The sequence below is a fragment of the Puma concolor genome, chromosome A2 (assembly GCF_028749965.1).
Source record: "Puma concolor isolate L17-30 chromosome A2, mPumCon1.1.hap2, whole genome shotgun sequence".
In the NCBI taxonomy this organism is placed as follows: domain Eukaryota; kingdom Metazoa; phylum Chordata; class Mammalia; order Carnivora; family Felidae; genus Puma; species Puma concolor.
This window is the reverse complement of record NC_141668.1, coordinates 78,737,110-78,755,781: the sequence shown is the minus strand read 5'-3', so window position 1 is coordinate 78,755,781 and position 18,672 is coordinate 78,737,110. Positions and strand designations below refer to the sequence as shown.

The following is an 18,672-nucleotide window of genomic DNA, read 5'->3' as shown; positions in this document are numbered from 1 at the left end:
TGATGAATCACTAAATTCTACTCATGCAACCATTATTACATTATATGTTAACTAACTTGGATTTAAATAAAATTTTTAAAAAATTAAAAAAAAATTATTTTCTTAATTTTAAGACCTAATTTGCCTTTTTTGTTCCCATTCTTTAACAAGTGTACAGTGGAGTTTTCCAGAGCCACATGGTGTATAATATTAGAATAGATTGAATACAGAATTGGATATGAGGATTTAGCTATATTATCTTCAACACAACATTAAAGATGTTTGCAAAGAGGAGCATCTGGGTGGCTTAGTTAAGCATACAACTCTTGATCTCACCTCAGGTCATGATCTCATGGTTTGTGGGTTCAAGCCCCTCTGTGCCCCCTCTCTGCCATCAGCACAGAGCCCGCTTGGGATTCTGTCTTTCCTTCTCTCTGCCCCTTACCTGCTTGTGTTCTCTCTGTATCCCAAAATAAACAAACTTGAAAAGAAGATATTTGCAGAGATGTACAACAATGCTATTCTTGGTAATTTTTTGTTTTGGAAGGCAGCTGTGCTCACCACTATACCACCAATGCTAATTTTTTGTTTTGGCAAATATATGTTTTATAAAAATACATTACTTGAACATAATTAATTTCATTTGTAATAAATAAATGGGGTGGTCCTCACTTTGCACAGTTCCAGTATGTACTAATTTCAGGTACCTGAAAATTAGCTAATACCAGTCCTACAATAACATAGTTCTAGTTTGACCACCACCATATATTAACTGTAATTGCATAAAATAAAATTTTGTTGCTCGTGCTTTAGTCTATGAATCACTGTCATTAAATGCACATCATGATTAGTGACCAAAGACATCACTTCTTGTAAGTGGGTCTAGCATTGGTCACTATTCATGTGTTATTAGTTCATACACAGAAATCAAAACCTGTAGTTGTGTTGCCTCCTTGTGTTCTGGTGATAAAAACATGCTTTACAAAAATGGATAATTGAAAGAGTGGCAAAGAAATAGAAAATGCTAATATTGGAAGTGAAATTTGAATTTAACAAGTGGAATTATAGAAAAAATAGTAGATCACAGGAATATTGACATTGCTGCTATTCAAGGGAATTCAGGTATGCAATCATAGGAACTTAGTGAAGGAAGATGTATTGATTTAAGTGAACAGAGTGGTTGTGCCAAAAAGGAGGTCCCAGCGTAAGTGGCACTGGCAGGCCATTTCACGTTATAGGACCTCTCAGAGATTTTCACAGTTGAAAGTGAAAAGGATAAAATGCTGGAAACTCGGGGTGCCTGGGTGGCTCAACTGGTTAAGCATCTGACTTTAGCTCAGGTCATGATGTCACATTTCATGAGTTTGAGTTCTGAATCAGGTGAGCACAAGCCCTGCTTTGGGTGAGCCTGGCTTCTCTCTCTTGTTCCCCCTTCCCCTCTGCCCCCTGTGGGATTCTCTCTGTCTCTCTACCTTGCTCACATGCACCCTCTCTCTCACTCTTAAAAAAATACATGTATTGGAAACTGATCCAGACTTAGAAAGGAATAATTTGCCAAGGTATAGAAAATATGCTCAGCCCGTATTTTAAGTTATACAGTAAGAATGTAAGCACTGTTCAAACTACTCTTGGTAAATTTTTTATAGAGAAGACATTTAAAAATTCCCAATATTTCTGTTTTAAATTATAGTGTACTATTGGGGCCTCTGGGTGACTCAGTCAGTTAGGCATCTTACTTTGGCTCAGGTTATGATCTCATGAGTTCGAGCCCCACATGGGGCTCCGCACTGACAGTGAGGAGCCTGCTTGGAATTTTCTCTCTCTCCCTCCCTCTCTCTCTCTCTCCCCTTTTTCTCTCTCAGCTCCTCCTGTGCTGTGTTCTCTCTTTCAAAATAAATAACTTAAATTTTAGTTAACTATATAAACGTTTCACTAGTTTTGTAAATAATTTCCTTATACATTACACCTGGCAGCAAAGAGAGTTTTTAGTATAGTTTTTAGATGTAATCCATATAAACAAATCTCTTTATATTTCCCTTTATACTTACCTCCTGTGTTTTCTGTCCTGATTGAATAGTATAACCATCGAGCCTAAAGCCTAAGAAATAGTTTGTATTCCTTTATCTCCCTCATAGTGTACATTTCTAATTATTTAACAACTCTCATAATTATCTCAATTGCCTCCTTCCTCACAGATTGTCCTTACTTAGGCATTCATTTGTCACCCTTTAGAGGGTATGGCTATAAAGGGATGGCATTAGGGAGTTGCTTGAGATGACAGAACTGTCCTGTATCCTGACTTTGGTGGTTACACGAATGTTGTTATATGTTAATAATCATAAACATTTTCTCTTGTCTTGCCATGATATTGGCATTTAAATTTTTTTTGCTGTTCTTTCAAAATAGGGCTTACAAATAAATGAACAAGTACTGACAACAGTGTTCAAGGCATTGTCCTCTGTGCTGAGGAACATATAAATGTGCAGAAGATATGTTTCTGCCCTCAAGGAGTTTATATTTTAGTAAGATTGATACCACACATAACAGCAGTAGGATAAACTGTAATTGTTCCTTAAGGAAGATATGAACAAAATGCTAGCTTGTGCTGGGAATATTCAGGAGGATACTTCTTCCTTGAAGAGGTGGCATTTGAACTAAGTCTTGGAAAACACATTGATTATTGACAGTCAAAAATAGAGACAAAGGACATTCTGATAAGAGAAATCTAGCTCACTTGGCAGATTTGTAAGTTTCCTATTTACAAAGGTCATAAAAACTTCAGATCTACACTTCATGCATTCTCTCATCCTGTTTTATTCAATATTGTGTTCCAAAACTCTTAAAAGCATTTGGACACATTTCTTAGAAGTAGTATTGTAGCTTTTGAGTTTTTTGGACTTAATTTAGGTCATTTTAAAGATTCTGACTTTAATGACTGTTAACAGTGAGCTATTCGTAAGTCTTACTGTGATCAGTAGATAGTAAATATATAAGTGAAAGCCTGATATTTATATAAAATTTTCTAAAAAAAAAAGTTAGAATGGGAGAGAGCCAAAGCATAAGAGACTCTTAAAAAGTGAGAACAAACTGAGGGCTGATGGGGGATGAGAGGGAGGAGAGGGTGGGTGTTGGGTATTGAAGAGGGCATCTTTTGGGATGAGCACTCGGTGTTGTATGGAAACCAATTTGGCAATAAATTTCATATATTAAAAATAAATAAATAAAATTTTCTATTTACAGAGTTAATTTAAATAGGTAGAGTTTTCAATATATGTAATACTTAGAAAGTATTTTTGTAATAGTTCCTCAAAATGCTTTCTTTCCATTTTTCCTAGTTGGGTGCATGAATCAACTCTCTTTTTTTTTCCACAGGTTTTCAGTGAAGACCCTGATTGATCGGTCCTGCTTTGAGACAATTGATGATTCTTCTCCTGAATTTAACAATTTTGCAGCTATTTTGGAACAGATTCTCAGTCACCGGCTAAAAGGTAACAGAATTAATGTATTTATATTCCTCGACAGCTTTCTTTTTAATAAACTTGAAATTTTACAAGCCATACAGTCTGGTATGATTTAGATAATAGCCATACTCCATCTTGAAAAACATAAAACTGATTTTAGAATGCCTAATCTTTTGTCTTGTCCTTTGTCCCTCAAAAAGAAAAGAATTTCTGTTCTCAGATTTATACCTGTTTCCAGGATGCATTAAAAGCGTTGAATGTATTGTCACATACAGGCAGCAGAGTCACTTTCCATAAGTAATTAAAACAAAAGCTTAAATTAAAAGGTAGCCTATCTTCAAAGGTTTCTACATGCTATTTTAACCAATTTACAAAGATGCATCCAGGCATTACATTTGTTTGCTTAATCTTTACTTTGTTAAACTTTGGACTCTTTGAAAATTTTTTTTACCATAGTTAAAAGAGGTATGTAAAAAGATGCTTAACTATGGTTTTATTAAAATAAATCAGTAAATATATTCACATTAGAAAGAAGAGTCTGTGGTTTCTCCGAATTATAAAAAATATTTACATTAAAATACCTATAAAATATAGCGGATAACATCAAGAAATATTATGTAGCATAAGTGAGTAGTAATAAATAATAACTTTATCACATTAATTCCATTATCTTATTTTCCTAAAGGAAACTTGATCATCAGATGTTTTCACTTAAGTTTTTATTATTTTGACTATCTTAATGGTATAGTTTCAAATCAATAATCTACTTTGGTAATACAACTTAAGAGAATCTCAAATTTAACCTAGTGGTTAATTCTTTTCTGTGCTTTTTGATGCTTTTTGAAGCATCACGTCTTTACTCTTAATTAATTATTTAAATCATTTGAGCAGTCCTGTGGGCCTAACAAAGGGTTGAATTTAATTACATGGAAAAACAAAATTGTATTCAGTCAGCCCTTTGTAATTTAAAATGGGGTCCATAACATCACTAATGCTTTTCTGTTAAAAGTTTGTTATTTTGCATTTAAAAAGTTATTTTTTATTTTTACTGTACTGCATTTCCTAAATTTTCTGCCATTAATGTTACCTATTATAAGAAAATAAGTTTTTATAAAAGCAAAGGCTATGAGAATACTTTGAGATATTGTCCAGGTTACTATATTGTGGTAATCATATTTTAGAATTATATGTACAAATTTATAAATAATAATTGAGTAGAAAACACATGCAACGCAGTAGACCTTGATGTGTTTTAAAATTTACAAATGTGTTATCACAAGACCTCAGTTCCCTTGATTCAGTGTACCATTTAGCATATGAATCACTCACAAAATACATAAACAACTATCAGCAGAAAACAGGCCATGTTGAGATATCCATGCTGAGTGATTGGGCATACTCCTGACCACATAAGTGGACCCCTCCTGCACAACAGTCTGCCATCTTCTGAGTCATGCCTCAGCAAAATATAGATGATAGATCTTTAGAATTACTTAATAGTGAATGTTATTTCTTTTTTTTAATGTTTATTTATTTTGAAAGAGAGAGGGTACATGTGAGTAGGGGAGGGGCAGAAAGGGAGGCAGAGAAAGAGGGAGAAAGAGAAACCTAAGCAGGCCCCACATTGTCAGCACAGAGCCCAATGTGGGGCTCCCTCTCACGAACTGTGAAATCGTGACCTGAGCTGAAATGAAGAGTTGGACACTTAACTGACTGAGCCACTCAGGTGCCCCCAGTGAATGTTATTTCACGGGAGCCATTGAACTACCATGTTGAAAATAGAATCTCTAGTTGATTTATGGATAAGGATTCCACTAGTGTGACTAAGAAAGTAAGAATGATGATACAGTGAAATTTGTGTTGTCTTTTTAGGCTAAGTAAAATTAATAATTTAAACTATGCTTTTGAAAAAGATCCTGTAGATTGACTAATGTGGTCACTATAATTAGTACAGATATGAATCATGAAATGATACTTAACTTTTGAGATGAGCTATTTAAAGTTTTCTTTTTAATGTTTGTTTATTTTAGAGAGAGAGATAGAGTGTGAGTGGGGTTGGGGCAAAGAGAGAGGGAAACAAAATCCAAAGCAGGTTCCAGGCTCTGAGCTGTCAGGACAGAGCTGATGTCGGGCTCTATCCCATGAGCCACAAGATCATGACCTGAGCCAAAGTCAGACACTTAACTGACTGAGCCACCCAGGTGCCCCTGAGATGAGCTATTTTTAAAGACTTGGGTGTCTACAGACTTCTGTATATTAGTATTCTGATATATAACAAATTGCTTTTACTTTTGGAGAAGTTATATAATTATTTTTGTGGTACACTGTGTTCACCTAAAATTTAGTATGTAATAACTAATTTTTCCAATGTTTGTCTTTATAGAAGTACAGATTTAAAATGTGTAACTTTGTGGGTTTGTGAGATTCACTTTCCTCCAGGTACTTTTTATTTTTGAAATAAAAGGGCATTTTAAATACTAAAATTTTCAGAGAAAGGTAAAATCCACCCCCAGGCACAAATAGGCTGTACTGACACTTGTAAAGTGGAAAACTGAAACAGTTATTTATTTAATTCATTCTAAAAGTCCCAATGTTGAAAAGGAAGCTTTTAAAACTACATACATTAATCTTCTTTATAGTTCTCTCTCAGTAAAATAATGATCTTATTTTCCTGGAAGATAGCTGAGAACTAGGAATTAATCACAGAATATAGAATTCAAAGAGACATCAGTTCAGGTCTTCACTAATTTTTGAACTTTTATTTACTTTAAAGTCTCCTCCTCTCCACCCCATCCGCACCTGCCCTAATAAAAGCAACTGTAGACACTGGCTGTGTAACTGGAGTGTGTGGTTGAAGCAGATTGAGAAAATTGGGCATTTACCTGCTCAGCAGTAGTTGTACCCCACCACCCTGTAACTCTGTAGCATTACTTCAGGTAGCACCATGAATCACAGATTAAAAATTTCTCTAATCTCTGTCCTTCTGAAGCAATCCACTCAACAATATTCATGACTGGTAGACATACAGACTGTTTGAATACTTCTGATGTCTGAGAACTTAGGATAGTAAAGCAGTTCATCACATTTTGGGGCAGTTTAGATTGTTAGAAAACGCTTATATAAATGAAGCCAAACTATTTGCTTGGCTTTGATATATTTTCTGCCGCTTTTTTGTTTTTCAGTTTTGAACGTAATATTAAAAGACTGCTATTATATAATTCTTTGTCCTCAGTTCTCCTTTTTTCTAGGTAATGTATCTGTAGTTCCTTCAACCTTCTGGAACCACCACAGTCTTAGTTGTTCTTCTGGTTTGTCACTGGTTTATTAGTATTGCTCTTAAAATCTGATACTCATAGCTGAGTAAAGTGCTTCATATAGGTCAACACTGTATTAGTTCAGAACTTAAGATTATGCTGATATTTTGATTCCCACATCACACTTTTGGTTTTCATTGAAATAGAGACCAAGTCAAATCCCATAGATTTTTAGAAATTGAACTATTGCTTAATTTATGTTTTAGTTAATTCTCTTAGTTGCCTGTGTAGAAGTTTGATAGGGATAAATACTGTATTTTTTCCTTTGTCATCCACTATATAGATGGATGAAGTGGCAATAAAAAAACTTAAAACTCCTAAAGATGAAGTGGACTATTTTTTCCTATTTCTCTCACTATATCTAAAAGCCTGGACATTATTATATAAAACAAATACATGAAGACCCCAAAAGGTAGGGAGAAGAAGAAAGACTCTCTAGGGACTCTCAGACTTTGGGAATAACACGATTGGTTCTTTGAATTTTCTGACTGCCTTGTATACCAAGATTGGGTAAGCCAGTAGCCTATAGACATCAATATGTACAGAAAGCAAGGTGGAAGACTTTTAGTAACAGCTCTACTTTAGCCAAATGCCACAGAAGAAGTGTGGTACCACCCCCACCCAGGCTAGAAAAGGTTAAGTGGGGGACTTAGAATTCCCTTCTCCTGAGGCTGTAACAGTGTGTCCCCCATCATCATCAGAGTGGTATCAAAGAAGGCCATGCAAAGAACTGGGACTTGAGAACTGGGACTTCTTCCCTCCTGGCTGGTTGTGAGTCTTCTCTTCCTATCTTACCTCCCACCCTCACCATGTTAATGGAGAGCCTGGATTTCCATTCCCAACCCAGCAGTAATGAGGGGTCATTTCCCTGCCATCCTGAGGTTGTGTCAGAAGAGACATTTTGGAGATTGATGTCTTTCACCATTGCCCAGCAGTAACAAGAATACTCCCAATGCATTATCAGTGGAGACCTTGTAGGAAGCCTGGACTCCCACCTCCACCCAGCAGTAATGAGAACTCCCCTCTCAAATGTCAGTGGAGGTCAACTGGAAAAATTGGACTTCTCCCTCCACTTGGCAGTAATGAAGTGATCTCACCACTTTACCTTCCCCTGCCAGAACTGTCATGGAAAGCCAGTGAAATAAGATTCCAACACTCATAACATAATATGAACACGTCCAGGTTTCATATGAAGATCACTTGTCATAACAAGAACCAAGAAAATCTCAAATTGAATGACAGAAGACAACTAGTAGATGTGAACACTGAGATGACAGAGGTATTAAGTTAGTGACAAAGATCGTAAGTTGATCATGATAAAAATACTTCAGTGAGCAGTTAGAAACATGCTTGAAACAAATGAAAAGTAGACAACATCAACAAAGAAATAGAAGATATAAAAACAACTGAATAGAAATTTCGGTACAAAAAGTACAAAACCAAAATGAAAAGCTGAATGGATAGGCTCAACAAGAAGATGCAGGGGACAGAGGAAAAAATCAGTGAACTAGAAGAGAGAACGATAGAAAAATTTTAATCTAAATAACAAAGACTAAAAATAATCTAAAATTAGAAAGTGGACTTAAAAAATGAACAGAGCCACAGGGACTTGTAGGACTATAATAAAAGCTCTAAATCTTTTCATCAAAGGGTCTGAGTGAGAGGAGAAAGGAATGTACTGAAAAGGTGCTGAAAAAATAATGGCTGAAAATTTCCCAAATTTAGCAAGAGACATAGGCATACAGATTTGAGAAACTAAGTGAATCACAGAGTAAATCCAAAGAAATTCATGCTAAGACACATTATAATTAAACTTTTGAGAAATAAAGACAAGGAAAAAATGTTGAAAGTAGCCAGAGAAAAATGACACCCTGTTTGTAAAGGAAAAACTGTTTGAATGATGGCAGATCTCTTATCAGAAACCATGGAAGCACTTCTTTTAAGTGCTAAGAGAAAAATGTCAACACAGACTCCTATAGCAGAATTATTTTTCAGTTTTGAAGGGGAAATCTAGCCATTCTCAAAACAAGGAGAACTAAGCAATTTGTCACCAATAGACTGGCTGAAGAACTGCCTTGAAGCAGAAATGAGATGATAAGGAAGAAAATACAATAATTTCCTATTTTTAATGTTTTCCTTGTCTTCCTGTGGATTACTTGAGTGTTTTTTTGAATTCCATTTTTATCTGTCTGTATTGTTTTTGAGTGCATCTTTTGGCATAGATTTTTTAGTGGTTGCTCCAGGTATTAGGTTGTATATACAAAATTTAATCACAATCAAAAGTATCATTGTTTTCTGGTCTTAAATTTAAAAACTATGCCTTTATTTCCCTTTACCCCCCCCCCCCATTTATAATATAATTGCTTTAAAAAGTTAAAAATAGAACTAACCTCCAATCCAGTAATCACGCTACTGTGTATTTACCCAAAGAATACAAAAACACTAACTTAAAAGGATATATGTACCCCTATGTTTATTGCAGCATTATTTACAATAGCCAAATTATGGAAGCAGCCCAAATGTCCATCAGTAGATGAATGGGTAAAAAAGATGTGATACACACACACACACACACACACACACACACACACACACTGGACATTATCTAGCCATAAAAAAAGAATTAAAATTTACCATTTGCAACAACATGGATGGAGCTAAAGAGTATGATGCTACAGTAGAGAAAGACAAATACTATATGATTTCACTTGTGGAATTTTTTTTTTTTAATTTTTTTTTCAACGTTTATTTATTTTTGGGACAGAGAGAGACAGAGCATGAACGGGGGAGGGGCAGAGAGAGAGGGAGACACAGAATCGGAAACAGGCTCCAGGCTCTGAGCCATCAGCCCAGAGCCTGACGCGGGGCTCGAACTCACGGACCTCGAGATCGTGACCTGGCTGAAGTCGGACGCTTAACCGACTGCGCCACCCAGGCGCCCCTCACTTGTGGAATTTAACAAAGAAAACAAATGAACAGTGGGGAAAAAAGAGACAAACCAAGAAATAGACTCTTACTTGTCTATGGAGAGCAAATGATGGTTACCAAAGGGGAGGAAGGTAGGGGGATAGGTGAAATAGGTGAAGGGGTTTAAGAGTACACTTATGATGAGCACTGAGTAATGTACAGAATTGTTGAGTCACTATATTGTATACCTGAAACTAACACAACACTGTATGTTAACAATACTGGAATTAAAAAAAAAAAAGAAATACATATAAATGCTTTAAATATTTCCCCTACAATAGATTAGAACCACGTTAGACAGTGTTAGAACTTTTGTTTCCACCATTAAACTTAATTGAGAAAACCCAAGAGGAGAAGGTCAGCCTATTTCAGGTTGCTGATTTGTCCAGCACAGAGTCTGGGATGTATGGGGCAAGGAAATTTACCTGCTGTGTTATTTCTTGGCTTCTAAGATCTCTAGCCCGGGTTCCTTTTATTCTCTCTCTTCAGAGTCTTTTTGTTTTATATGTAATGTCTAGTGTTTTTAGTTATATTTGGCAAGAGGAAAGTGCATCTGCTTTGTCCTGTCTGGTACCAGAATTCTTATTTAATTTTTTAATGTGAAGAATTACATCAGTAGTGTTCCTAATGTTAAATCCATATATTCTTGGGACAAATCCAATTCGAGCCTCATGTATTGTTTTCATATACTTGGCCAGATTTAGAATTTAGTTTGCTAGTATTTTAGGAGTTTTGGTTCTATGTAATTTCTGTTTTATACTTGTTTTGGTTTTTGTTATGAAGATTATATTAGCCTCACTAAATGAATCAAAAGTGTTTTATCTTTTTTATTCCTTGGAAGAATTTTCCATAAGCTTGGAATTGACTGTTAGAAAGAATCTGCCAGTAAAAACTCTGGGTTAGGTGGGGAATGTGCATACTTACAGGTCTCTTTAGGTTGTTGACTTCTCTTCTGTATTCTCTTTTACACTTACCAGTTTCTTCTTTTCTGTACCCTCTTAATTGTTTAATCCCTATTCAGTTTCTGTTTTTCCTTTCAGTGTCCACATTTAAAATAGATAAATTTAGGGGTGCCTGGGTGGCTCAGTCAGTTAAGTGTCTGACTTCGGCTCAGGTCATGATCTTATGGTCCATGGCTTTGAGTACCATGTCAGGCTCTGTGCTGACAGCTTGGAGCCTGGAGCTTGCTTCGGATTCTGTGTCTCCCTCTCTCTGTGACCCTTCCAGGCTCATGCTCTGTCCCTCTCTCTCAAAAAAAAGCAAAAACAACAAAAAAACAAACTTAAAAAAAATAGATAAATTTTTATCTAAATGGTTTTAAAAAGTTAAAGCTCACTGAAGAGATCTAAAAACTTAAAGCTTAAAGCACATATTCGTCTTTATAGCTTTTTTTAAAAGCTGAAATTCTGTTTTTTTTTTTTAAACTTAGACCCTACCTATACTTATGTATGAGCCATCCACCCCCTTTTCTGAAGGATATGACATGTTTCATTCAGATGGCTGTTAAGAAACAAAAATTTCACTGTTGTTACTTTCCATGCAGTTGTCAGCTAGTTGGTCGCCTTTTCATCCCTAATATTATTAATTCTTTTTCTTTTTTTCATAAGTAGTATTGCCAGAGATTTGTTAATTTTATTAGTCTTCAGGTAATTAACTTATGGCTTTTTTGTTCATTTATGTATGCTAATGACATCATTATTTCCTCTATTAAATTTTCTTTGAGTCTATTTGTTATGTTGGGTTCCTAGCAGATTAATTTTCAAACTTCTCTCCAAGTACTGCTTTGGTTACATGTACAAGTTGGGATATATAATATTTTTATTAATACTCATTTTTAGGTAACTTCTAATTTTCATTCTTTATTTTGGCTTATGTGTTGTTTAAAAGTTAATTCTTAGGGTTACTGAAAATAAGAATTTTTCCTTTTTATTTTTACTTCTGTATTAATTAAATTGTGGTCAAAGAATTTGATCTGTAGGGAAGATGTTTTGAAATTTGTAAGATTTGCTTAAAGGCCTAGCCTATGGTTGGCTTTAATAAATGTTTCATCTTGAGAATAATGTTTATTCTATAATTGATTATGTTTCTCAAATGTTACATTTTTTTTATCTATTAATAGCTTAAAATTTGAAACTTATTATTTTGATGGATTTACCAAGTTACTCTTACAGATATGTCTAATTTTGTTTTTTAGATTTTGAGTCTATTTTGGTGTATTCAGTTTTAGGGTTTTTATACATTTCCTCATTTTCTGTTTACTTATTTTTGGCTTCTTAAGGATTTCGATGATTTGTTTCATGTGGTAACTGTATTTTAAAGTGTGTTTGTTATATATTATCCGGCATTTTCAATTTTCCTACTGTTGTGTGTTGGGTATCAGGAAGGTGTTCCTAAATTTCCATGTTTACCACTCCATAGACAAATTATTGCTATATCTAAAGAGAGCTCTGAAACTTCCTCTTCTTTTCTTCTTTGAAAGTTATCCTTGCCTTTTGTTGTGAATAGTTTGAGTGAATAAACTTAATGGGCAAAGTATGTAACATTGAGGTAAAACAACTATGGCTGTAATTTTAAGTATTTATTAGTTTATTTTAGATAGTCTCTACTGTCATGTGGTTAAAAATATTTTCCATTAAAAAGTATCCAGATATATGTATATATATTTGCATAGTATATGCTATATGCACTGTAATATGTAGTCATCATATACGTTAATGTTTATGCAATACCGTGTATAATGAATTATATATATTTTAAAGTTAAGACACCCCCTTTTCCCATGTTCCTATCTTTATATAAATTTACCTATTTCTATCCTCTAGCCTGGGGTTTAATTACTTTTTTGTTCCTTTGGATACAAGGTTCTTTTCTACTTGAGCATGAAGTATACTCCTGGTTATTATCCATTGGAGCTTTTATTTGAATAGTAATTTTGTTTTCCAGTCTGCTGCATTCTTCTGTTTCCTTTTTATTTCTTTCTTTCTAGCTGGTTCTTAATAAGCTTTTCTTTCAGATGGTTTTTCTCTTTCCTCTGCTGTTATTATTGCATTCTGAACTCTTCATTTTTCTTAACCCTGGCAAATTTCCTAAGAAAACTTCCCTTATTTTTCTACTGTATCCTGTTTTTCAGGCAGCATGGGTTCTGTTTATCATGTCTTTTACTACACTGTACACTTTACCACATTATAGCCTTCCAATATTATAATTAAAAAACCTAACTGAACCTAAAATGTTATTCAAGATGGAGTAAATCCACTACTATCCTAACTGTTTTAGTCTGCTCAGGCTGCTATAACATAATGCCACAGACTGGATAGCTTAAACAACAGAAGTTTGTCTTTTACATTTCTGGATGCTAGGAAGACCAAAACCAAGGTACTGGCTAATTGTGATTATGGAAAGAACTTTTTTCCTGGCGTGAAGCTGGTCACCTTCTTGCCGTGTCCTCACATGGCAGAGAGAAAGAGTGCTTTCTGAGATCATTGCTCTCAAGGACACTAATTTTATCAGATTAGGACCCCACCCTTCTGACTTCATTTAACCTTAATTACCTATGTAGTCACAGTGGGAGTTAGGACTTGAACATATGACTTTGGGGGGATGTGACTCAGACCTTATCTTTCTCCTCCTGATTGAATTTAAAAACTAGGCAGAATACAGAAAACAACTAGTTGTATACTATGAAAAATAAACAGTAGCATCCAGACTGGGAAGAGATACCAAAATTTGAAGAGGAACTATTACAGGAGTTAGTATCCTGTGTATTTTTTCCTCTTATTATATCCTCAGCTTTAACCTGTGGGGGCCTCAGTTCTTAATTGCACTTGTGGATGCAGACAGCAAAAACTCTCAACAGTAACCTCTTTCTGGTAAGAGGATAAGGAAAGATAGCCTTTGTGAGTCAGGGAGTGTTGGAGTCTTGCCATTTTTTTCTCTTTTTCCTTGCTTCTTTTCCCCCAAATGTAGCTTAAAGTTGCCCATATCTTTTTGACAGTGTGGGAAGTTAAAAAATTTCTGATAAAATGGAAGAGTAATTAATAAAAAAGAGACCTGGGAACCAAAGATTGTATCAGGGAAGAGAGAGCTGGAAAGAATAATGCTCTGATTCTACATGCTAATAATGAGCATGAGTCCTGGCTTCATACCCAAGATTCTGAGGACTGAGGTAGGACACTAAGTCCTAGAGTGGCATATATATGGGTAAGATGCAAAGAACCATAGCAAAGGCTTTGCAAACTGAACTTATGTTGGAACTTCTGCACATATAAGACAAGAAAGAACTTGGCTGTCTGGATTTAACCAGGTTGATTGCCTACCAAAACAGAGCAAAACAAAAATCAATATACTTCCGAGGGTTTTAACAGAATACAGAATTTAAAGATAAGCACCTACTATAAAACCCAAAATTGCTTCACATAAGAAGAATCAGGAAAATATGGCCAGTTCTAAAAAGAAAAGACAAAGATGCTAATACTGAGGTTAATTATCAAAGATACTATAGCAGCCATTAGAACCATGCTCTGGGATGTAAATACCCTTTTTTCTTTTCTTTTTCAAATTTTTACTTAAATTCTATTAGTTAACATGGTACAATATTGGTTTCCGAAAGTAGAATTCAGTGATTCACCACTTACAACACCCAGTGCTCATCATAATAAGTACCTTTCTTTTTTTAAAAAAAGTTTATTTATTTTGAGAGAGAGAGAGCCTGGGAGGGGCAGAGAGAGAAGAGAGAATCCCAAGCAGGATCTACACTGTGAGTGCAGAGCCCAACATGGAGCTCCATCTCACAAACTGTGAGGTCATGAACTGAACCAAAATCAAGAGTCAGACATTTAACCAACTGAGCCATCTAGGTGCCCCCCTCAACAAGACCCATCACCCATCTAGTTCATCCCCCCCCACCTCCCTCCATCAACCCTCAGTTGGTTACCTATCTTTAAGAGGTTCTGATGGTTTTTTTCCATCTCTCTCCTTATTCCCCCCCCGTATGTTCATCTGTTTTGTTTCTTACATTCCACATAGGAATGAAATCATATGGTATTCATCTTTCTGTGACTGACTTATTTTGATTAGCTAATATTTTATTAGCATAATAAAAGCCTCGTTTTTCCGTCCACATCGTTGAAAATGGCAAGATATCATTCTTTTTGATGGCTGAGTGATACTCCGTTGTGTGTGTGTGTGTGTGTATGTGTGTGTGTGTTTGTATATAGTGTGTGTGTATGTATGTGTGTGTATATATATATATATATATATATATATTTAACGATTATTTCTTGGGTATTGAGTTTATTTTTATTTTTATTTTTTTACATTTATTCCTTTTTTGAGAGACAGAGAGAGACAATGTGATTGGAGGAAGGACAGAGAGAGAGGGAGACACAGAATCTGAAGCCGGCTCCAGGCTCTGAGCTGTCAGCACAGAGCCCAACATGGGGCTTGAACTCATGAGCCGTGAGATCATGACCTGAGCCGAAGTCAGTTGCTTAACTGACTGAGCCACCCGGGCATTCGGGTATTGAGTTTAGTAAGTTCTGTTCCTTTGATCTATGTGTCCATTTCTGTGTCAGTACCATGTTGTCTTGATGACTATAACTTTATAATATAGCTTAAAATTTGTAATTGTTATGCCTCCAGTTTTTTTTTCAGGTTTGCTTTGGCTATTTAGGGTCTGTTGTAGTTCCATAGAAATTTTAGGATTGTTTTTTCTAGCTCTGTTAAAAAGGCTGGGTGGTATTTTGTTCAGGATTGCATTAAATGTGTAGATTGCTTTGGGCAGTATAGACATTTTAACAATGTTCTTCCAATCCAGGAGTAGGGAATGCTTTTCAATTTCTTTGCGTCTTCTTCAGTTTCTTTCGTAAGTGTTCCTATAGTTTTCAGAATACAGATCTTCTACCTCTTTGTTTAGGTTTATTCCTAGATATATTATTGTTTTTGGTGAGGTTGCAAATGGGATTGATTTTTTCATTTATTTTTCTGCTGCTTTGTTTTTGGTGTATAGAAATGCAACAGATTTCTGTACAATTGATTTTATATCCTGTGACTTTGCTGAATTCATGTATTAGTTCTAGCAATTTTTTGGTCGAATCTTTTGGGTTTTGTACATGGAGTATTATATTATCTACAAACAGGGAAAGTTTGACTTCTTCCTTGCCAATTTGGATGCCTTTTATTTCTTTTTGTTGTCTGATTGCTGAGGCTAATACTTCCACTACTATGTTAAATAGTAATGGTTAGAGTGGCATCCTTGTCTTGTTCCTGACTGTAGGGGAAAAGCTCTCAGTTTTTCCCATTGAGGATGATACTAGCTGTGGTTCTTTCTCATAGGGTTTTTATTAATGTGGTGTATCACATTGATTGCTTTGCAAATATTGAACCATACCTGTAGCCAAGGAATAAATCTCGATTGTGGTGAATAATTCTTTAAGTGTATTGTTGGATTTTATTTGCTAGTATCTTGAGAATTTTTTGTATCCATGTTCATCAGAGATGTTCATCATGAAATATTCCTTTTTAATGGGGTCTTTGTCTGGTTTTGGAATCAGGGTGATGCTGGCCTTGTAGAATGAATTTGGAAGTTTTCCTTCCATTTCTGTTGTTTGGAACAGTTTCAGAAGGTAAGATACTAACTCTTCTTTTATATATCTGGTAGAATTCCCACTGGGAAGCCATCTGGCCCTGGATGTTTTTTGCTGGGAGATTTAAAAAAAATTTTTTTTAATATTTATTTTTGAGAGCAAGAGCATGAGTGGGGAGGGGCAGAGAGAGATAGAGACAGAATCCAAAGCAGGTTCCAGGCTCTGAGGTGTCAGCACAGAGCCTGATGTGGGGCTAGAACCCACAAATCATGGGATCATGTCCTGAGCCAAGTCAGACATTGAACCAACTGAGCCACCCAGGTACCCCTGGGAGATTTTTGATTACTGTTTCAATTTCTTTGGTGATTATGGGTCTGTTCAAATTTTCTATTCCTATTTCAGTTTTGGTAATTTGCATGTTTCTAAGAATTTATCCATTTTTTCTAGATTGCTCAGTTTGTTGACATATAATTTTTCATAACGTTCTCTTAAAATTGTATTTCTGGGGTGTTGGTTGTGATATCTCCCCTTTCATTTGTGAGTTTATTTGGGTCCTTCCTCTCTTCTTTTTGATAAGTCTGGCTAGAGGTTTATCAATTTTATTAATGGTTTTGAAAGACCAGCTCTTAGTTTTGTTGATCTCTGCTACTATTTTGTTTCTTTCTATATCATTTATCTTTGCTCTAGTCTTTATTTCCCTTCTTCCACTGACTTGTTGTTGTTGTTGTTGTTGTTGTTATTTTTCCACTGTTCCTTTCCTAGCTTTTTTATATGTAGTTAGGTTGTGTATTTGAGACCTTCCTTGCCTCTTGAGGTAGATCTGTTTTGCAATATACTTCCCACTTAAGGCTGCCTTTGGACTATCGAGGTTTGGATATCCAAAGGTTTTGGACTATCATGTTTTTATTTTCATTTGCTTCCATGTACTTTTTAAATTCTTTAATTTCTTGTTAACGCATTCATTCTTTAGTGAGATGTTTTTTAACTTGCATGTATTTGTGGTGTTTGCAAACTTTTTCTTGTGGTTGACTTCAAGTTTTATAGCACTGTGTTCTGAAAATATGCATAGTATGATCTCATTGTGTTTGTACCTGAGGGCTGGTACGTGACCCAGTATGTAATCTATTCTGGAGAATATCACATATATACTTGCAAAAATGTGTATTCTGCTATTTTAGAGTGGAATGTTATGAATATATTTGTTAAGTCCATCTGGTCCAGTGTGTCATTCAAGACCATTGTTTCCTTGTTGATTTTCTCCTTAGATGATCTGTCCATTAGTGTAAGTGGGGGTGTTAAAGTCTCCTACTATTATCGTATTATTATCAATGAGTTTCTTTGTGTTTGTTAGTAATTGATTTATATATTTGGGTGTTTCAAGTTGGGGGCATAAATATTTATAAATATTTATAATTACAAGAAGATCAAGTTAGATCTTCTTGATGGATACATTCCTTAATTATGATATAATGCCCTTCTTCATCTCTTGTTACAGTCTTTGGTTTAAAATCTAATTTGTCTGATATAACTACTCTGGCTTTTTTTTTTTTTTTCATCCATTATAGATGGTTCTCCATCCCTTCACTTTCAATCTGCTGATGTCTTTAGGTCTAAAATGAGTCTTCTGTAGGGGCGCCTCGGTGGCTCAGTCGGTTAAGCGTCTGACTTCGGCTCAGGTCATGATCTCATGGTTTGTGGGTTCAAGCCCCGCATCAGGCTCTGTGCTGACAGCTCAGAGCCTGGAGCCTGTTTTGGATTCTGTGTCTCCCTCTCTCTCTGCCTCTCCCCCACTCGCACTCTGTCTCTCTCTGTCTCAAAAGTAAATAAACATTAAAAAAAATTTTTTTAAATGAGTCTTCTGTAAGCAGCATATAGATGGATCTTTTTTTTATTATTATTATTCATTCTGATAGCATCTGTCTTTTGATTGGAGCATTTAGTCTGTTTACATTCAGGCTGATTATTGAAAGATAAGACCTTAGTGCCATCGTGTTATCTGTTAAGTTTGTGTTTCTGGTGATGTTCTCTGTTCCTTTATAGTTTTTGTTATTTTTTGTTCCCTTTCCCCTCCCCACCTCAAAGAATCCCCCTTCATATTTCTTGCACAGCTGGTTTAGTGGTCATGAACTCCTTTAGTTTTTGTTGGTCTGGGAAACTCTTTATCTCTCCTTCTATTCTGAATGACAGCCTAGCTGGATAAAGAATTCTTGGCTGCCTATTTTTCTGATTCAGCACTTCAAATATATTCTTTAATTCCTTTCTGGCAGGCCAAGTTTCTGTGGACAGATCTGCCGTGGATCTGATCTGTCTTCCCTAGTTTAAGGACTTTTTATTCCCTTGCTGCTTTCAAGGGAATTCTTTCCTTGT

At 35.4% G+C, this 18,672-nt stretch overlaps 2 protein-coding genes across 6 annotated transcripts in view; one reads left to right on the top strand and one right to left on the bottom strand.

The window, feature by feature from the left end:
• RUNDC3B (RUN domain containing 3B) overlaps positions 1 to 18,672 on the top strand; it is a 148,537-nt gene that overhangs the window by 15,871 nt on the left and 113,994 nt on the right. For 4 of the 5 annotated variants that reach the window (XM_086696784.1, XM_086696782.1, XM_086696783.1 and 1 more), the window contains exon 2: positions 3,352 to 3,467. In XM_086696784.1, the coding sequence (XP_086552910.1) occupies positions 3,352 to 3,467 (116 nt within the window). Of the gene's footprint in view, positions 1 to 3,351; positions 3,468 to 18,672 lie in introns of those variants that run through there. The other variant, XM_086696785.1, reaches the window with a different exon arrangement.
• The window catches only part of ABCB1 (ATP binding cassette subfamily B member 1), a 248,730-nt gene that overhangs the window by 193,538 nt on the left and 36,520 nt on the right, over positions 1 to 18,672 (bottom strand). The window lies entirely within an intron of this gene.